The sequence below is a fragment of the Mya arenaria genome, chromosome 10 (genome assembly GCF_026914265.1).
Source record: "Mya arenaria isolate MELC-2E11 chromosome 10, ASM2691426v1".
Classification (NCBI taxonomy): Eukaryota; Metazoa; Mollusca; class Bivalvia; order Myida; family Myidae; genus Mya; species Mya arenaria.
This window is the reverse complement of record NC_069131.1, coordinates 38,119,869-38,140,325: the sequence shown is the minus strand read 5'-3', so window position 1 is coordinate 38,140,325 and position 20,457 is coordinate 38,119,869. Positions and strand designations below refer to the sequence as shown.

The 20,457-nt window shown below is 37.6% G+C and overlaps 2 protein-coding genes across 2 annotated transcripts in view; both read left to right on the top strand.

Moving 5' to 3' along the window:
- The first annotated feature begins 502 nt into the window (after nucleotides 1–502).
- LOC128204250 (copine family protein 1-like) lies at nucleotides 503–13,201 on the top strand. The gene is made up of 6 exons (XM_052905638.1): nucleotides 503–660; nucleotides 4,248–4,402; nucleotides 5,988–6,088; nucleotides 7,542–7,658; nucleotides 11,476–11,607; nucleotides 12,542–13,201. The coding sequence occupies exons 1-6, from the start codon at nucleotides 641–643 to the stop codon at nucleotides 12,854–12,856; spliced, it is 840 nt and encodes a 279-aa protein (XP_052761598.1). The 5' UTR covers nucleotides 503–640; the 3' UTR covers nucleotides 12,857–13,201.
- A 5,616-nt stretch (nucleotides 13,202–18,817) lies between these two features.
- The window catches only part of LOC128206677 (copine family protein 2-like), an 11,130-nt gene continuing 9,490 nt past the window's right edge, over nucleotides 18,818–20,457 (top strand). The window contains exon 1 of the mRNA XM_052909287.1: nucleotides 18,818–19,030. Within this exon, the coding sequence (XP_052765247.1) occupies nucleotides 18,996–19,030 (35 nt within the window). The 5' untranslated portion in view covers nucleotides 18,818–18,995. The remainder of the gene's footprint in view (nucleotides 19,031–20,457) is intronic.

Here is a 20,457-nt window from a genome sequence, read left to right as displayed (position 1 = left end):
AACAACAATAGTTAAAGATGCACTCTTACTCCCAGATAAGATTTAAAACAATTGATGACATTGTTTAGATATTCCAAAAAGGATGAATAAATTTCGAAATCAATGATTCTTATGAAGGATACCGAGTTTAATTTGAAAGAAATGAGCATAAAACAACGTATTTCTACCTAATATATAAGCGACTATAGTGGACTACAGCAAATCTGTTAGCGTTCACCAATCATTTAATATTTTTGCACTTTCTACTTAATATTTTCCATATTAAATGCATGATTAAGTAAGTAGTTTTATTAGTCAAAATTTATGTTTGTTATACATGTGTATGTATTGTTTTGAATAAAAGTGTCACTTTAAAGTGTTCAGTTTAAACCTGCTCACCACTTCTTTAGTGGTTAATATGAACAAATAAATGATCCGAAGCGAGAACGGGCCTTTAAATGATGTATTGTAATATTTCGCAATCGACATTTTATTTATCTTTTAAAAGGAAGTACTTCGGCGGTATGGTTGCTCATATCAATATCTAATTTCGGATAATAAAAACTTCTTCGTCTTAAGTTTAACCTCTGATAATCGGAGTACTTCGGTTTACTTCAATAAGGTAGGGGATGTCAACATCTGAGTGAGTTTAAAATCAAACATGGCGGATGATATTCATATGTAAGTCTTTTAGACACCTTATGGTATGCGCTTTATAAAACTATCTCACTTGAAGCTATGGCAATTATATTCCTGAGCCAGCTACGCTGTAACCCTTTAAAATAGAGAATAGGATAACAGAAAGAGTCTAAGTCAGCAATTTAATTTAAAACATTGTCATGGTATGATGAGTGAGTGAGTGAGTGAGTGAGTGAGTGAGTGAGTGAGTGAGTGAGTGAGTGAGTGAGTGAGTGAGTGAGTGAGTGAGTGAGTGAGTGAGTGAGTGAGTGAGTGAGTGAGTGAGTGAGTGAGTGAGTGAGTGAGTGAGTGAGTGAGTGAGTGAGTGAGTGAGTGAGTGAGTGAGTGAGTGAGTGAGTGAGTGAGTGAGTGAGTGAGTGAGTGAGTGAGTGAGTGAGTGAGTGAGTGAGTGAGTGAGTGAGTGAGTGAGTGAGTGAGTGAGTGAGTGAGTGAGTGAGTGAGTGAGTGAGTGAGTGAGTGAGTGAGTGAGTGAGTGAGTGAGTGAGTGAGTGAGTGAGTGAGTGAGTGAGTGAGTGAGTGAGTGAGTGAGTGAGTGAGTGAGTGAGTGAGTGAGTGAGTGAGTGAGTGAGTGAGTGAGTGAGTGAGTGAGTGAGAGAGTTAGTGAGTGAGTTGGTGAGTTGGTAAGTGAATTAGTGAGTTGGTCAGTGAGTTGGTGCATAAGCAAAGTAATTTGTAACGAAGTTAGTTGTTATTATTATTATTATTATTATTGTGGCATGTGCGATTCAAACTATAGGTCACAATAGTTAAAAATAGTTCGTATACATACATTACATATATGTGACTTCGCAGTATATACTAATCAATCAAAACATGATGGATACACATAAGTTCTATGTTTAATTTGGCTTCTTTGAGGTTAATAACTAGTTTATTTTCAAACAAACTAGTTAGATCTATCCTATTCAACATGTGTAGTATGTATTACGCGTATGGTAGGCCTGCTCCGCCTGGTTTCGCTTTGAGGTCGTTTGTCAGAGGTGGTGAAAGTTGAAAGGGTCCTTCAACCATGTTTTATCATTCATTAAAGAGATATACTCCCATTAAAGTCAATTAAATGACGGATGACAACCAGCGTCCTGTCCCTCGAGTCGTGGTTGGGCATACTTTTTAAAATATGCCTCGATCATTAAAAACAGAACAGAACAGTTTTGCTTTCTCTGATAACGTTAATACGAGATCTGACAACACGCAAAAAAACAACTATGTACGGTTATGCTTAATAATATTGACTTTACATTAGGGGATAAAAAAATGAGTGGCTAATCGATGGAAAAAAATCAACATTTTAAGCTAATGCTACGTGGCATATTTCCTATAACATACCATAGCATACTGTTTTCTCGGCATTAAATGTAAACAGATTCATAGCCATACAACACATACAACTTAAAGCTGCACGCCCACAGATTTACACAAATTTTTGCGTAACAACCTGTGGACCAATGTTATTAGGTTGCTGACAAACCATCAGATCGTAGATTTTCATATTTCCGTTCGAAAATTTATGTTTTATGGCTTAAACCTTTACTAACGGTTTAAGAAAAATGCATAAAACATCAATTTTTGAACTTAAATATAAAAATCTGCGATCTGATATTTTGTCAGCAGTCTTATATATCCCGTTTTCATGGATTGTCACAAAGATTGGCTCGTTCCAAGACAAAAAATAAAAAAAAGTTGTCAAAACGTTCAATCTGTGAGAGTGCAGCTTTAATGACGTAAAGAGCAAAGGGTTTGGTTCACGAAAGGTCAGAAATGGCCCTGTCTGTGTTATGTTAAACTTTTTCTTATTTTGGAAGAACAATCAATACCATATTCGAAATGAAATTGCATTGTGCTATGTTATAATTATTTTGGTTGCTATGGTAACAAGTCATTCAATGGGTATGTTCCAATAATTTTGTACACTAGTAATTTACAATTACAGTTTGATAAAAGGACATTTTGCATTTTCTTTAAATGAGGAATAAGAATGTTACCATGGTAACGCGCCAATAAATCGTATTTTTCTTGCAATGCCTAACATATATATTTGGTCAAACAGAGAAGTATAGACAGAAGTAAATTTGAAGTAACGGACTGAGTTATTATCTTAAAAGGAACTTGATGGTGAAAGAAGGTCATGATGTATATTTCTACGAAAAAGTGTATAGTTTTCTAGATACTGATGAAATAAGTGTTATAAACTTTTATTTCGTTGGATTTTTTTATAAGATTACGGAATTTAGGATGTTATAATAATTAATTGTTTCGTGGCAGTAATATGAATTGAATAGATAAAGTGAATGGTCTGTTAACTACGGTGGCCATTTTACGTACACCTCTGCCACTACGGTGGCCATTTTAAGTACACGTCTGTCCACTACATTGGCCAATTTAAGTACACGTCTGTCAACTACGGTGGCCATTTTAAGTACACGTCTGTCCACTACGGTGGCCATTTTAAGTACACGTCTGTCCACTACGGTGGCCATTTTAAGTACACGTCTGTTAACTACGGTGGCCATTTTAAGTACACGTCTGTCAACTACGGTGGCCATTTTAAGTACACGTCTGTCCACTACGGTGGCCATTTTAAGTACACGTCTGTCCACTACGGTGGCCATTTTAAGTACACGTCTGTCAACTACGGTGGCCATTTTAAGTACACGTCTGTCAACTACGGTGGCCATTTTAAGTACACGTCTGTCCACTACGGTGGCTATTTTAAGTACACGTCTGTTAACTACGGTGGCCATTTTAAGTACACGTCTGTTAACTATGGTGCCCATTTAAAGTACACGTCTCTTCACTACGGAGCCCATTTTAATTACACATCTGTCCACTACGGTGCCCATTTTAAGTACACGTCTACCAACAACGGTGGCCATTTTAAGTACACGTCTGTCCACCACGGTGGCCATTTTAAGTACACGTCTGTCCACTACGGTGACCATTTTAAGTACACGTCTGTCCACTACGGTGGCCATTTTAAGTACACGTCTGTCCACTACGGTGCCCATTTTAAGTACACGTCTGTTAACTACATTGCCAAATTTAAGTACACGTCTACCAACTACGGCGCCCATTTTAAATACACGTTTGGCAACTACGGTTGCCATTTTAAGCACACGTCTGTCCACTACGGTGGCCATTTTAAGTACAAGTCTACCAACTACGGCGTCCATTTTAAGTACACGTTTGGCAACAACGGTTGCCATTTTAAGCACACGTCTGTCCACTACGGTGCCCATTTTAAGTACACGTCAGTCCACTACGGTGGCCATTTTAAGCACACATCTGTCAACTATGTTGCCCATTTTAAGTACACATATGTCAACTACGGTGGCCATTTTATGTCCACGACTACCAACTATGGTGTCCATACTGAGTACATGTCTGTCCACTACGGTGCCCATTTTAAGTACAAGTCTACCAACTACGGTGGCCATTTTAAGCACGAGTCTACCAACTACGGTGGCCATTTTAAGTACACGTCTACCAACTATGGTGTCCATTTCAGGTAACGTCTACCAACTACGATTCTTATTTTAGTCAACCTCTATAACGTACGGTGCCCATTTCAGACCGCATCATCTCTTAGCTGCCCGACTGACGGGAGAAGATAAGGATGTCACGGATGAGGTAGCGTTCAGGACGATTGTTGACCGCTTCAACAGACTTGATGAAGTAACCAAGGCCATACAGTCCGTCGGGGTGGACCAATGTGGAATCATATTTGGTATTACTTTGACTCACATACTAACATGTTACTTTGTTAGTGTTTGTCTCTGGTTTCAATTGCATTCGTCATTGTAAGATATAATCTCATTTTGTATGGATACAAAAGATGGAACATATGCTTGTGCGCTCAATAACAGATATGCGACAAAAGCTAGGTCCAAAGGCGGCAAAGGAAACAGTCTTTCTTATCTCTTCCTTTACAGGTCAGCCTATAATCCTAAGTACTAATGTTGTTTTTTCTTCTTCTATTTTTCGAACTCGCTTGCGGTGAGGGTGACAAAGTTGTAATTCCGTGTATGTGCGTACGTGCGTGAGTGCGTTCGTTATGGCTGAATTTGTCCGAGCTGTATCTTGATCATGCATTATGGATTTAACATAAAATGCCATGAAATTTTACCATGCTGTGGCGGCGTGTCACATACAAAACCAAGGTCCGTACCTCAAAGGTCAAGATAAAGTTAGAAGTCGAAAGTTGAAATAGTCCTTGTGCGGGCTACATCTTGACCATGCATTATAGGACTTTTTTCAAAAAACAAAGATTCACCATGATGTAGCGAGGTGTCCCACAAAAATCCAAGAACCCTACCTCAGAAGGTTGAACTGATCCTTGTCAGGGCTATATACGGCCATGTATTATAGGATTTTTCAAAGAAAACATGCCATGAAGGTTCACCATGATAAGGCGGTGTGAGACCCAGATCTGTACCTCAAAGGTCACAGTTAAAGGTTGTCCGGGCTGAATTTTGACCATGCATTTTAGGATTTCAAAAAAATGCCATGAAGGTTTACTATGATGAGGCGGCATGTTCTGCATACGTCCCAAGTATGTACCTCAAAGGTCAAGATTAGAGGTCAAAGGTTATGTCTTGACCATGTGTTATAGGATTGTCTAATAATTCGCCATGAAGGTTCACTATGATGAGGTGACGTGTCGTGCACATACCCCAGGTCTGTACCTCAAAGGTCAAGGTTAGAGGTCAAAGGTTGAAATGAGCCTTATCCGGACTGTTTCTCGACCATATATTATTGGATTTTCAAATAATTTGGAATTAAGGTTCACTGATGAGGTGACGTGACGTGCACATATCCCAGGTCTGTACCTCAAAGGTCAAGGTTAGAGGTCAAATGTTGAAATGAGCCTTGTCCGGGCTGTTTCTAAACCATATTTTGTAGGATTTTCATAAACCTTTCCATGGAGGTTAACCGTGCTAAGGCGTAGTATTGCAGGTACACGTATTGTTCAACTCCATGTTATTCTGTGTTGTAATTGCATGGAAGAGCATTTTGTCTGTCAAAGGGTCTTTCAACGGGCTTGACATGTCACAATTTGTTGTCTTGTCATTGCATTACTTTTAAAACAAAAATCATATTTTGGCCACGCTATTTTTTACCTCCACCAGAAAATGATGTTAGAGTATATGAAAAGTGTACACAGCCTCATCCATTAGCTTGTTCTAAAGCAAGGATTGTTCACCGTGGCCTTTTCCGTCAATATGTGTTTTCTACAATTTAAAAAAACAAACATTCAGAGGTGAATGTTTCGACCTCCAGGCTGTTGCAAACTTCATATGCATCACCTTCAGGTATCGACTATACGACGAGTAACGAGACCCAGGGTAAGAATACATTCGGCGGTAACTGTCTACATACTGTCAAGGAGAAGACAATTAATCCGTACCAAGAGGTAAGTAATTAGGGATGTGAAGTTTGGGGTTTCAAATGAAAATCGCGTGCCAAGTGTAACATATCCAGGGTAAGGATAAATTTAGCGGTAACTGTTTACCTACGGTCAAGGAGAAGAAAATTAATCCGTACCAAGAGATAAGTAATTAGGGATGTGAAGTTTGGGGTTTCCAATGTAGATGGCGAACCTTGGCCTCATTCATTGCAAAGTTTTAAGTGTAACATATCCAGGGTAAGGATAAATTCAGCGGTAACTGTCTACTTACGGTCAAGGAGAAGACAATTTATCCGTAACAAGAGGTAAGTAATTAGGTAGGTGAAGTTTGGGGTTTTCTTATGAATATGGCGAATCTTGGCCTTAAACATTGCAAAATTGTAAGCGAAACAACTTCAACTTCTCGTAAATGTAGATCTATCGGAATTCAATTTAATCCCTGAATGTTTACACTATCGCTACATGTTAATATTCGTTATAGTCTTCCTCTGTCACGCGTTAAAAGTATATGTAAATCTAATACTTTTTAAAAACAATGCTTGATTGTATTAATGAGATATCGTTTATAAAAAATACACAGTTCGCTTTCATTTCATTAGCGTAATACCAAGTTCCCACCAACGGGCCGAAAACAGAACGGACCGAAGACACATTATTTTTTATGGCTATCAGTACGGATCGAAGAAACAATCTATTTTGGAGGCGATCAGTACGAATCGAAGACAAATTCTAGTTCTGAGGCGATCAGTATGGATCGAAAACACATTCTATTTTGAGGCGATCAGTACGGACCGAAGACACATGTTAATTCTAAGATGATCAGTACGGATCTAAGACACATTCTACTTTTGAGGCGATCAGTACGGATCGAAAACACATGTTAATTCTGATATGATCAGTACGACTCTAAGACACATTCTACTTTTGAGGTGATCAGTACGGATCGAAAACACATTCTATTTTGAGGCGATCAATACGGATCGAAAACATATGTTAATTCTGAGATGATCAGTACGGATCTAAGACACATTCTATTTTGAGGCGATCAATACGGATCGAAACACATGTTAATTCTGATATAATCAGTACGGATCTAAGACACATTCTACTTTTAAGGTGATCAGTACGGATCGAAAACACATGTTAATTCTAAGATGATCAGTACGGATCTAAGACACATTCTACTTTTGAGGTGATCAGTACGGACCGAAAACACATTCTATTTTTAAGGCGATTAGTCCACTACAAAGTTGTATGATTGCATCCGCAATCAATCCATCATATCGATTCAAAGACACTAATGAATTGTATTTGCTCGTCCCCGTTACCAATGATTATTGACAAAGAGAATGATAAAAGACTGTTCCATGGACTCATAACAGTTGTTGCTGTGGTTACTTTTAATTTTACATAGGGATTGCATATGATTTCTTCAAGGCATTACTGATATTTATTGCAGGTGATCTGTATTTTGGGTGAAACTCTGGAACCGCTAGACGACGACGGCATCATTCCGGCCTACGGCTTCGGGGACAAGGGCACACCAGACCGGAAGTTGTTCCCCCTTAAACCAGAGGTAATAGGTGTGCATGCATTGCAAATCAACATTCTTTTGCGATAGACTAGCAAAATGTGTTGATTTTTTTAGAATTAAAAAGCAGTACTGCACAAAATGCTAATGTCATTCGTGATTTGTTGATCAAGTGGCATTTATTTATTTATTTATTGAAAAAAAGAGTCATTTGAATTAAGACATTTAAACATTATTATTATATGCGCTCTGTCGGTTTGACTAGAATACCAAATCAATGTGAATAGCTTTCTGATCTTAACTTATTTATGTATACAGTCGAACCCAGTTGGTTCGAACTGACTTGGCTCCGCTCGATTGCCTCGTTAGCTCGAACTGGATGTAAAGGACCGATTTCTAAATACTGAAGGTAAGCATTTCCGATTGGCTCGAAATCCCCCGAGGTTCGAGTTATTTTCGCCGGTCCCCAGGCCCCAATTTCTCGAAACTTCTTAAGCTTAACAGGCTTGAGTAGCTTATTTCAATTAGCCAAAATACATACTTAAATTGTATCTTGATAAATGAAAAATGGTTTAATGTGATTTTCGTAATGATAAATCCTATGTAAAATTATGAGTATAAAAACTCTTAAAGAAGTGAATATGACGCAATTTATTTTAAACCCAAAATAGTGAGCTTAGCTTAATCCTGCTATAAGAGACATAAGAAGTTTCGAGAAATCGGGACCGGGAATTCAAATCAACGAGGTTCGACTGTATAGGTATTGTATAACCTCTACTAATGTAAACATAACATTCCACGTGTCAATGTTTCAACGAGGTTCGACTGTATAGGTATTGTATAACCCCTACTAATGTAAACATAACATTCCCCGTGTCTATGTTTCAACGAGGTTCGACTGTATAGGTATTGTATAACCTCTACTAATGTAAACATAACATTCCCCGTGTCAATGTTTCAACGAGGTTCGACTGTATAGGTATTGTATAACCTCTACTAATGTAGACATAACATTCCCCGTGTCAATGTTTCAACGAGGTTCGACTGTATAGGTATTGTATAACCTCTACTAATGTAGACATAACATTCCCCGTGTCAATGTTTCAACGAGGTTCGACTGTATAGGTATTGTATAACCTCTACTTATGTAAACATAACATTCCCCGTGTCTATGTTTCCACGAGGTTCGACTGTATAGGTATTGTATAACCTCTACTAATGTAAACATACCATTCCCCATGTCAATGTTTCAACGAGGTTCGACTGTATAGGTATTGTATAACCTCTACTAATGTAAACATACCATTCCCCGTGTCAATGTTTCAACGAGGTTCGACTGTATAGGTATTGTATAACCTCTACTAATGTAAACATAACATTCCCCGTGTCTATGTTTCAACGAGGTTCGACTGTATAGGTATTGTATAACCTCTACTTATGTAAACATAACATTCCCCGTGTCTATGTTTCAACGCGGTTCGACTGTATAGGTATTGTATAACCTCTACTAATGTAAACATACCATTCCCCGTGTCAATGTTTCAACGATGTTTGACCGTATAGGTATTGTATAACCTCTACTAATGTAAACATAACACTCCCCGTGTCAATGTTTCAACGAGGTTCGACTGTATAGGTATTGTATAACCTCTACTAATGTAGACATAACATTCCCCGTGTCTATGTTTCAACGAGGTTCGACTGTATAGGTATTGTATAACCTCTACTAATGTAAACATAACATTCCCCGTGTCAATGTTTCAACGAGGTTTGACTGTATAGGTATTGTATAACCTCTACTAATGTAAACATAACATTCCCCGTGTCTATGTTTCAACGAGGTTTGACTGTATAGGTATTGTATAACCTCTACAACTGTAAACATAACATTCCCCGTGTCTATGTTTCAACGAGGTTCGACTGTATAGGTATTGTATAACCTCTACTTATGTAAACATAACATTCCCCGTGTCTATGTTTCAACGAGGTTCGACTGTATAGGTATTGTATAACCTCTACTAATGTAAACATACCATTCCCCGTGTCAATGTTTCAACGAGGTTTGACAGTATAGGTATTGTATAACCTCTACTAATGTAAACATACCATTCCCCCGTGTCTATGTTTCAACGAGGTTTGACTGTATAGGTATTGTATAACCTCTACTAATGTAAACATACCATTCCCCGTGTCAATGTTTCAACGAGGTTTGACAGTATAGGTATTGTATAACCTCTACTAATGTAAACATAACATTCCCCGTGTCTATGTTTCAACGAGGTTCGACTGTATAGGTATTGTATAACCTCTACTAATGTAAACATAACACTCCACGTGTCAATGTTTCAACGAGGTTTGACTGTATAGGTATTGTATAACCTCTACTAATGTAAACATAACACTCCACGTGTCAATGTTTCAACGAGGTTCGACTGTATAGGTATTGTATAACCTCTACTAATGTAAACATAACATTCCCCGTGTCTATGTTTTAACGAGGTTTGACTGTATAGGTATTGTATAACCTCTACTTATGTAAACATAACATTCTCCGTGTCAATGTTTCAACGAGGTTTGACAGTATAGGCATTGTATAACCTCTACTTATGTAAACATAACATTCCCTGTGTCAATGTTTCAACGAGGTTTGACAGTATAGGTATTGTATGACCTCTACTTATGTAAACATAACATTCCCTGTGTCAATGTTTCAACGAGGTTTGACAGTATAGGTATTGTATAACCTCTACTAATGTAAACATATCATTCCCCGTGTCAATGTTTCAACGAGGTTCGACTGTATAGGTATTGTTTAACCTCTACTAATGTAAACATAACATTCCCCGTGTCAATGTTTCAACGAGGTTCGACTGTATAAGTATTGTATAACCTCTACTAATGTAAACATAACATTCCCCGTGTCAATGTTTCAACGAGGTTCGACTGTATAGGTATTGTATAACCTCTACTAATGTAAATATAACATTCCCCGTGTCAATGTTTCAACGAGGTTCGCCTGTATAGGTATTGTATAACCTCTACTAATGTAAACATAACATTCCCCGTGTCTATGTTTCAACGAGGTTTGACTGTATAGGTATTGTATAACCTCTACTAATGTAGACATAACATTCCCCGTGTCTATGTTTCAACGAGGTTCGACTGTATAGGTATTGTATAACCTCTACTAATGTAAACATAACATTCCCCGTGTCTATGTTTCAACGAGGTTCGACTGTATAGGTATTGTATAACCTCTACTAATGTGAACATAACATTCCCCGTGTCAATGTTTCAACGAGGTTCGACTGTATAGGTATTGTATAACCTCTACTAATGTGAACATAACATTCCCCGTGTCTGTGTTTCAACGAGGTTCGACTGTATAGGTATTGTATAACTTCAACATAACATTCTCCGTGTCAATGTTTCAACGAGGTTCGACTGTAAAGGTATTGTATAACCTCTACTAATGTAAATATAACATTCCCCGTGTCAATGTTTCAACGAGGTTCGCCTGTATAGGTATTGTATAACCTCTACTAATGTGAACATAACATTCCCCGTGTCTGTGTTTCAACGAGGTTCGACTGTATAGGTATTGTATAACTTCAACATAACATTCCCCGTGTCAATGTTTCGACGAGGTTCGACTGTAAAGGTATTGTATAACCTCTACTAATGTAAACATAACACTCCCCGTGTCTATGTTTCATCGAGGTTCGACTGTATAGGTATTGTATAACCTCTACTAATGTAAACATAACATTCCCCGTGTCTATGTTTCAACGAGGTTCGACTGTATAGGTATTGTATAACCTCTACTAATGTAGACATGACATTCCCCGTGTCTATGATGCAGAACGACTGTGATGGATTTATGGAGGTGATGGACGTGTACAATCACGTGACCCCTGGTCTGAAGCTTGGTGGACCTACAAACCTTGCGCCTCTCATTGACGAGGCAGTACACATCGTAAAGAACACCAAAAAGGTAGAAGGCTTCCGAAGCGAACAGTTATATTATATTATATATCGATCATTCGGAACTCCTCGGTCATTTTCCATCGTAAACAACCGCGGATGTATGCTTGTTCATCAGTACGAGGGATGTCCGGAAAGTTTTGAGACTATGTCTCTATTTCACACAGTTTTTAATATAAATCATCAAACAATACATAGCTGTGTACATAGACTATTTGTAAGTTTTCTTTTGAAAAATAAAGTTATATAATCAAATACTAAGCAGGGAAATGGTTGTCAATACAACCCATGCAGGGCTTCACGGAGCACTTTGAAATTGACGTTTTATGAAAATTATTCACAATTCACCACTCCGTCTGAATAATAAACGTAAAAACGTCACGTTAAAACATATGACGACACTTCGACAGTATGACGTCATCTAACTGTAAACAAGTGTAACGGTCAACAGAAGAAGAAGTAGTTCGTAAATTAAGAATAATAGTATTGCATTATTGTCGTGTTTTAACATGTATGTTGTATATTTGAGTTTAAAATGATTGCCAATGAAGTCAATTATTCCATAAATAATAAAGATTCCCAAAAGTAAAATCATTACGTTTTACTGCTTAATTGAAATTACTACGCGATCTACGTGCAGCGTAGTTAAAATGTAATTTCTGACATTGTAAACCGTCCATATACATCCGAGGTTATTTTCGATGGGAAATCGCCGAGGAGTTCCGGGTTTATTATACCTTGATTAAGATTGAAGAAGCAGTTATGACGTTAGTTCTTTCTATTACAACTCAATGTTCGTTTATCGCATGTCAAGACAAGCTTGTTGGTATTTAAACATAATTGCACAATAAAAAAGTAAAGGTGATACTTGATCTGATAGGAGTCGAACTCACAACCCATATACAACTTAACTGCTCTTATCGTTTAAACTTTTCCATGTTTAGTACCACATCCTTGTGATAGCAACGACAGGGCAGCTAGCATGCCAAGCGGAAACAGTCGCCTCCATCGTCACTGCATCCAACTTCCCCCTTTCCATCATTGTCGTAGGAGTCGGGGACGGTCCATGGGACGCCATGAACGACTTTGATGACCTACTTCCGGAAAGAATATTTGATAACTTTCAGTTTGTGAACTTCCACAAAGTGAAGCAAGGCGCTCGGAACCCACAGGCGTCTGTGGCGCTCGACGCCCTTATGGAAATTCCCGATCAATACATGTATATAAAGGACTTGAAACTCGTGGAGAAACTGACTTGAATTATGCTTTATTTTGGAAAAAAGGATTTGAGCTACGCATCGAGCTATGGATTGTTAAAGATGCACTTTTACTCCCAAATCAGATTTATTACAATTCATACAATAAATATACCAAAAAGGGTGAATAAATGTCGAAAACAACGATTCTTCTGAAGGATATCGAGTTTAATTTGAAAGAAAGGTGCACAAAAGAAGGTATTTCTACCTTATGAGACGATAGTAGATCACAGTAAATCTTTAAGCACTCACCAATCATTTAATATTATTGCGTTTTCAGCTATTAAATACATGGTCACAATCTTGTTATCAGTTATTAATATGTTCAATAAAAGTGTTATTTAGTAAGCATGTAAAGATGTATCACTCAAAATTAATGTTTGTTATATATGTGTACGTATCGATTTTGAAAAAGAGTGTCACTTTAAAAGAACAAACAACCCTCCATATCGATAAAAATGATGCGCGATTTCATTTTCACTTACGTGCATTTCTTTTCTTGTTTTCAATACATGTAAATGTTTATTACTTAATGTCAACATTGTTATCTCGCGTTTTATCATACTGGGGTGCGCAAAGTGTAGAAAGTGATCGTAACCTTGAATGATGATGTGAATCATTTTTGAGTCGTAAACAAGTCGTAATCAAGCCTTAGTTTCATATTACAGTATAGGGTACTTTTGAATTTTGTCAAATCTCATTTTATGTTTAAAGCAATGTATTATATTGATGATATACATGTTCAGGTATGTGTAAAATATAATTTTGGCTAGTTGAAATGATTTATTATGACTTAAATGAGCCTTTATCATCAAGCCACTGTGTCTAAATTCTGTATATAATGTATATAATGTCAAAAAGGAGGTCCGTTCTGGTTACTCGATATTTTTGTTTACGATTTTATTGATCCATATCCTTTTTAATATACTAAATTGTATGTCTAACTATGGCTTAAGACCGGCTCTAGTTACACCATCGTGTGGTTTCAAAAGTCACATTTTATAAATTTATCGTCGAGTATGTGATATCATATACAAGTATAAATCGTTTATACTGATAAAGGCTGTCATGAATTCTAATCGGTTGGTTATGGAAGCGTATGTTGTATTTACTGATGGTCTAGTCGGTTTGTTATGTAGGTGTATATAATATATACTTTTTATGGCAGTAAACATCGAATATACTGATCACATACTCAATATATACGATAGTCGTTTCCATAACAATCCGACTAGACAACATGACCACATCATCAGTATATAATTATGATATACGCTTCCATAAAAAGTCGACTAGACTGCATTACCACATCATCAGTATTTACGATATACGCTTCCATAACAAGCCGACTAGACTACATGACAACACCATCAGTATATACGATATACGCTTCCATAACAAGCCGACTAGACTACATGACCACAGCATCAGTATATACGATATACGTTTCCATAACAAGCCGACTAGACTTCATGACCACATCATCAGTATGTACTGTAAACGCTTCCATAACAAGCTGACAACACTACATGACCTCATCATCAGTATATACGATAAACGCTTTCATAACAAGCTGAATGAACTACATGACCACATCATCAGTATATACGGTATACGCTTCCATAACTAGCCGACAGGACTACATGGCCACATCATCAGTATACACAGTATACGCTTCCATAACTAGCCGACAAGACAATATGACCACATCATCAGTATATACGGTATATGCTTCCATAACTAGCCGACAAGACTACATGACCACATCATCAGTATGTACGACGAACGCTATCATATCAAGCCTACTAGACTTCCTGGCCACATCATCAGTTTATTCGATATACGCTTCCATATCAAGCCGTCTAGTCTACATGACCACATCATCAGTATATACGGTATACGATTCCATAACAAGCCGACAAGACTTCATGACAGCATCATCAGTATATACTGTATAAGCTTCCATAACTAGCCGACAAGACTACATGACCACATCATCAGTATATACGGTAAATGCTTCCATATCTAGCCGACAAGACTACATGACCACATCATCAGTATGTACGACGAACGCTATCATATCAAGCCTACTAGACTTCCTGGCCACATCATCAGTTTATTCGATATACGCTTCCATATCAAGCCGTCTAGTCTACATGACCACATCATCAGTATATACGGTATACGCTTTCATAACAAGCCGACTTCACTTCATGATCACACCATCAGTGTATACGCATCTGTAACAAGCCAACTAGTCTACATTACCACGTCATCAGAATAAACTTCATACGCTTTCATAACAACCGACAACACGACATGACCACATCATCAGTATATACGGTATACGCTTTCATAAAAAGTCAGTTAGACTACATGACCATATCATCAGTATATACGATATACGCTTTCATAACAAGCCGACAACACTACATCACCACATCATCAGTATATACAGTATACGCTTCCATAAATAGCCGACAAGACTGCATGACCATATCATCAGTATATACGGTAAACGCTTCCATAACAAGCCGATTAGACTACATGACCAGATAATCAGTGTATACGGTATACGCTTCCAAAACAAGCCGACAAGTCTACATGACCACGCAATCAGTATATACAATATACGTTCCCATAAAAAGCCTACTAGAGTAAATTAACCATATAATCAGTATATACGGTATACGCTTCCGTAACAAGCCAACTAGTCTAAATGACCACATCATCAGTATATACGGTATACGCTTTTATAACAAGCCGACTATACTACATGACCTCATCATCAGTATATACGATATACGCTTCCATAACAAGCCGACTAGACAACATGATCACATCATCAGTATATACGATATACGCTTCCATAAAAAGCCGACTAGACTTCACGACAGCATCATCAAAATGAACGGTATACGCTTCCATAACAAGCCGACTAGAAGAAATGACCACACCATCAGTATATACGATATACGCTTCCATAACAAGCCGACTAGACTGCATGAACACATCATCAGTATATACGATAAACGCTTCCATAACAAGCCAACTAGACTACATGATCACACCATCAGTATATACGATATACGCTTCCATAACAAGCCGACTAGACGACATGACCACACCATCAGTATATACGATATACGCTTCCATAACAAGCTGACTAGACTACATGACCACACCATCAGTATATACGATATACGCTTCCATAACAAGCCGACTAGACGACATAATCACTTAATCAGTATATACGGTAAACGCTTCCATAACAAGCCGACAAGACTGCATGAACACATCATCAGTTTATACAATAAACGCTTCCATAACAAGCCGACCAGTCTACATGATCACTTAATCAGTATATACGGTATACGCTTCCATAACAAGCCGACTAGACTGCATGAACAAATCATCAGTATATACGATAAACGCTTCCATAACAAGCCGACTAGTCTACATGATCGCTTAATCAGTATATACGGTATACGCTTCCATAACAATCCGACTAGACTACATGAACACATCATCAGTTTATACGATTAACGCTTCCATTACAATCCGACTAGTCTACATGATCACTTTATCAGTATATACGGTATACGCTTCCATAACAAGCCGACTAGACTACATGAACACGTCATCAGCATATACGGTATACGCTTCCATAACAAGCCGACTAGACTACATGAACACATCATCAGTATATACGATAAACGCTTCCATAACAAGCCGACTAGACAACATGACCACATCATCAGTATATACGATAAACGCTTCCATAACAAGGCGACTAGACTACATGACCACATCATCAGTATATACGATAAACGCTTTCATAACAAGCCGACTAGACTACATGACCACACCATCAGTATATACCATAAATGCTTTCATAACAAGCCGACTAGACTACATTACCACATCATCAGTATATACGATATACGCTTCCATAACAAACCGAGTAGACTACATGACCACATCATCAGTATATACGATATACGCTTCCATAACAAACCGAGTAGACTACATGATCTCATCATCAGTATATACGGTATACGCTTCCATAACAAGCCGACTAGACTACACGAACACATCATCAGTATATACGGTATACGCTTCCATAACAAGCAGACTAGACTATATGAACACATCATCAGTATATACGGTATACGCTTCCATAACAAGCCGACTAGACTACACGAACACATCATCAGTATATACGGTATACGCTTCCATAACAAGCCGACTAGTCTACATGAACACATCATCAGTATATACGATAAACTCTTCCATAACAAGCCGACTAGACTGCATGAACACAACATCAGTATATACGGTATACGCTTCCATAACAAGCCGACTAGACAAAATGATCACATCATCAGTATATACGGTATACGCTTCCATAACAAGCCGACTAGACTACATGATCACATCATCAGTATATACGATAAACGCTTTCATAACAAGCCGACTAGACTACACGAACACATCATCAGTATATACGGTATACGCTTCCATAACAAGCAGACTAGACTATATGAACACATCATCAGTATATACGGTATACGCTTCCATAACAAGCCGACTAGACTACACGAACACATCATCAGTATATACGGTATACGCTTCCATAACAAGCCGACTAGTCTACATGAACACATCATCAGTATATACGATAAACTCTTCCATAACAAGCCGACTAGACTGCATGAACACAACATCAGTATATACGGTATACGCTTCCATAACAAGCCGACTAGACAAAATGATCACATCATCAGTATATACGGTATACGCTTCCATAACAAGCCGACTAGACTACATGAACACATCATCAGTATATACGATAAACGCTTTCATAACAAGCCGACTAGTCTACATGATCACTTAATCAGTATATACGGTAAAGGCTTCCATAACAAGCCGACTAGACGACATGATCACCTAATAAGTATATACGATATACGCTTTCATAACAAACCGAGTAGACTACATGACCACATCATCAGTATATACGATATACGCTTCCATAACAAGCCGACTAGACTGCATGACCACATTATCAGTATATACGATATACGCTTCCATTACAAGCCGACTAGACTGCATGACCACACCAACAGTATATACGATATACGCTTCCATAACAAACCGACTAGACTGCATGAACACATCATCAGTATATACGACATACGCTTCCATAACAAGCCAACTAGACTAACTGACCACACCATCAGTATATACGATATACGCTTCCGTAACAAGCCGACTAGACTACATGAACACATCATCAGTATATACGATATACGCTTCCATAACAAGCCGACTAGTCTACATGATCACTTAATCAGTATATACGATAAACGCTTTCATAACAAGCCGACTAGACTATATGAACACGTCATCAGTATATACGATATACGCTTCCATAACAAGCCGACTAGTCTACATGATCACTTAATCAGTATATACGGTATACGCTTCCATAACAAGCCGACAAGACGACATGATCACTTAATCAGTATATACGATATACGCTTCCATAACAAGCCGACAAGACTGCATGAACACAACATCAGTATATACGTAATACGCTTCCATAATAAGCCGAATACACTACATGGCCACATCATCAGTACTAGGCTTCCTGACCAAATCACCAGTTTATATGATAAACGCTTCCATAACAAACCGACTAGACCACATGATAGTGTTACCACTATTTATGATATACGCTTTCATAACAAACCGACAGCTCTACATAACAACATTCACTGTATGTACGACATACGCTTCCGTACTTCACTGTTACAGATCACGTTTTTTTTCTTTTATCTTATCAGGTATGTAATACCGATCGTGTCTTTACCGTGTTAAACTTAAAACACAGTTTAAAGTTAATTTTTCGCTAAATATTTCGCTCTGGTTAATTCTGTAACTTAAGAAATTATAAAAAAACTCAATTGTCAATAGTATTTTGAATATAAACAATGCTACAAATGTTGAACGGTTGATTTAAAGTGTATCTGATTTTGGACAAAAACCTATCTTTCGTGATAGGAAAGGATTTGTTTCTTCCTTTTTGATAAAGGAATTGTTCAACTCAGTGAGATTTAAATTTTGTCAACTTTAATAAATGGCAGGCGAGGTCGGAGGTAGGAAATCTGGAAGGTAAGATTTTAAACGTTATAGATTATGTTTCAATGATAATGCGTTTAAAGCTTAAAGAGTTAATTTAGAATTAACTTCCATCATTTATCTGACTTTAAAACTCACTCCATTTCAAGTTATGCTGAGTTTCACGGGTCGTTTTATAAAACTCACTCCATTATTATGCTGAGTTTTACGGGTTGTTTTTAAACTCACTTCATAATTATGGACTATATTAACCTATGTGTATACAAGGTTAAACTCAAATTTGAATGATAATGTACTCAGTATGTATAACATTATTGTGAAATGTTCTGTACATATCGATGGATTTATGCGAAAAGGTTCTAAGTGACATTAAATAAAGAAAAAGGTAGAACCTTTTCGCTTTCGCCCCTCGATGTGGAGTTTATTGATGAAACTAAAATTCGCGTATCAACTACAGGTATAAAATATGTAGCTTTTCAAATTTGCAAAAATACAGTATACAGCAAATATTTCAATACACTCAACGATATCTTAAAATATCATTTAAGGCTTTTTTTGATAAATGCACACTTTTCAATCAACGCTAAATTCATTGTTTATACATGGCCTATGGTCTTGTATCACTTAAAAGGCAAGTCGTGAATTTGTTTAAGATTTCGTCTTGTTTAAGGTAGCTTTGCTATGCTTAACCGCAGCTGACTAAAACTGTCGCCTTAAAGCTGCACTCTCACAGAATGATAGTTTTGACAATTTTTAGTTTTTGTCATAGAATCAGCTGATTTTTTAACCAATACTGACATTAGAACATATCACAATTATTTGGAAAACTCCCGAAAAACTCATTTTTCATAAAGCGTTAGTACCGCTTTTATCCATAAAATAGCGATTTTCGAACATAAATATGAATAACTGCGATCTGATCTATTGTCAGCAGTCTTGTATCACTGGTTTTCAGACATTTACGCAAAATTTGGTTTATTACAAGCCAAAAGAAATGTTGTCAAAACGGTCAATCTGTTAGAGTACAACTACAAAGGTAAAGTGTTAGCGAATGCAGTTTAAGCCTTCTATCAGTGACCTACCCCACCCCTCAACTGTGTATAGTACTCAACCTCTGTTTATTAATCTTTATCTACTTGCCTTGATCCCTCTTATCAGATCTCCGATCTGCGTATCCTGCTGTGCAGATTTAGAAGTTTTATAATGAAAATGGACCCTAAAGGCCCCTGAGCCAATGAAACGAATACACAGGAAATTGGCCCCTACTGTGACACCAGTGCAGATGCAGATTAAAATGCCACACATTCCTTAAACTAGGCCTTTAAGATATTTCTCGCAACACGTATACAACATAAATGCTTATCATGGACACGGCGTGTCAATCTAGTTGATTCACAATTTGTTCAATGTGTGATCTATTCCATACACGTTCGAGGGACGATCAATAATTACGTAGACTG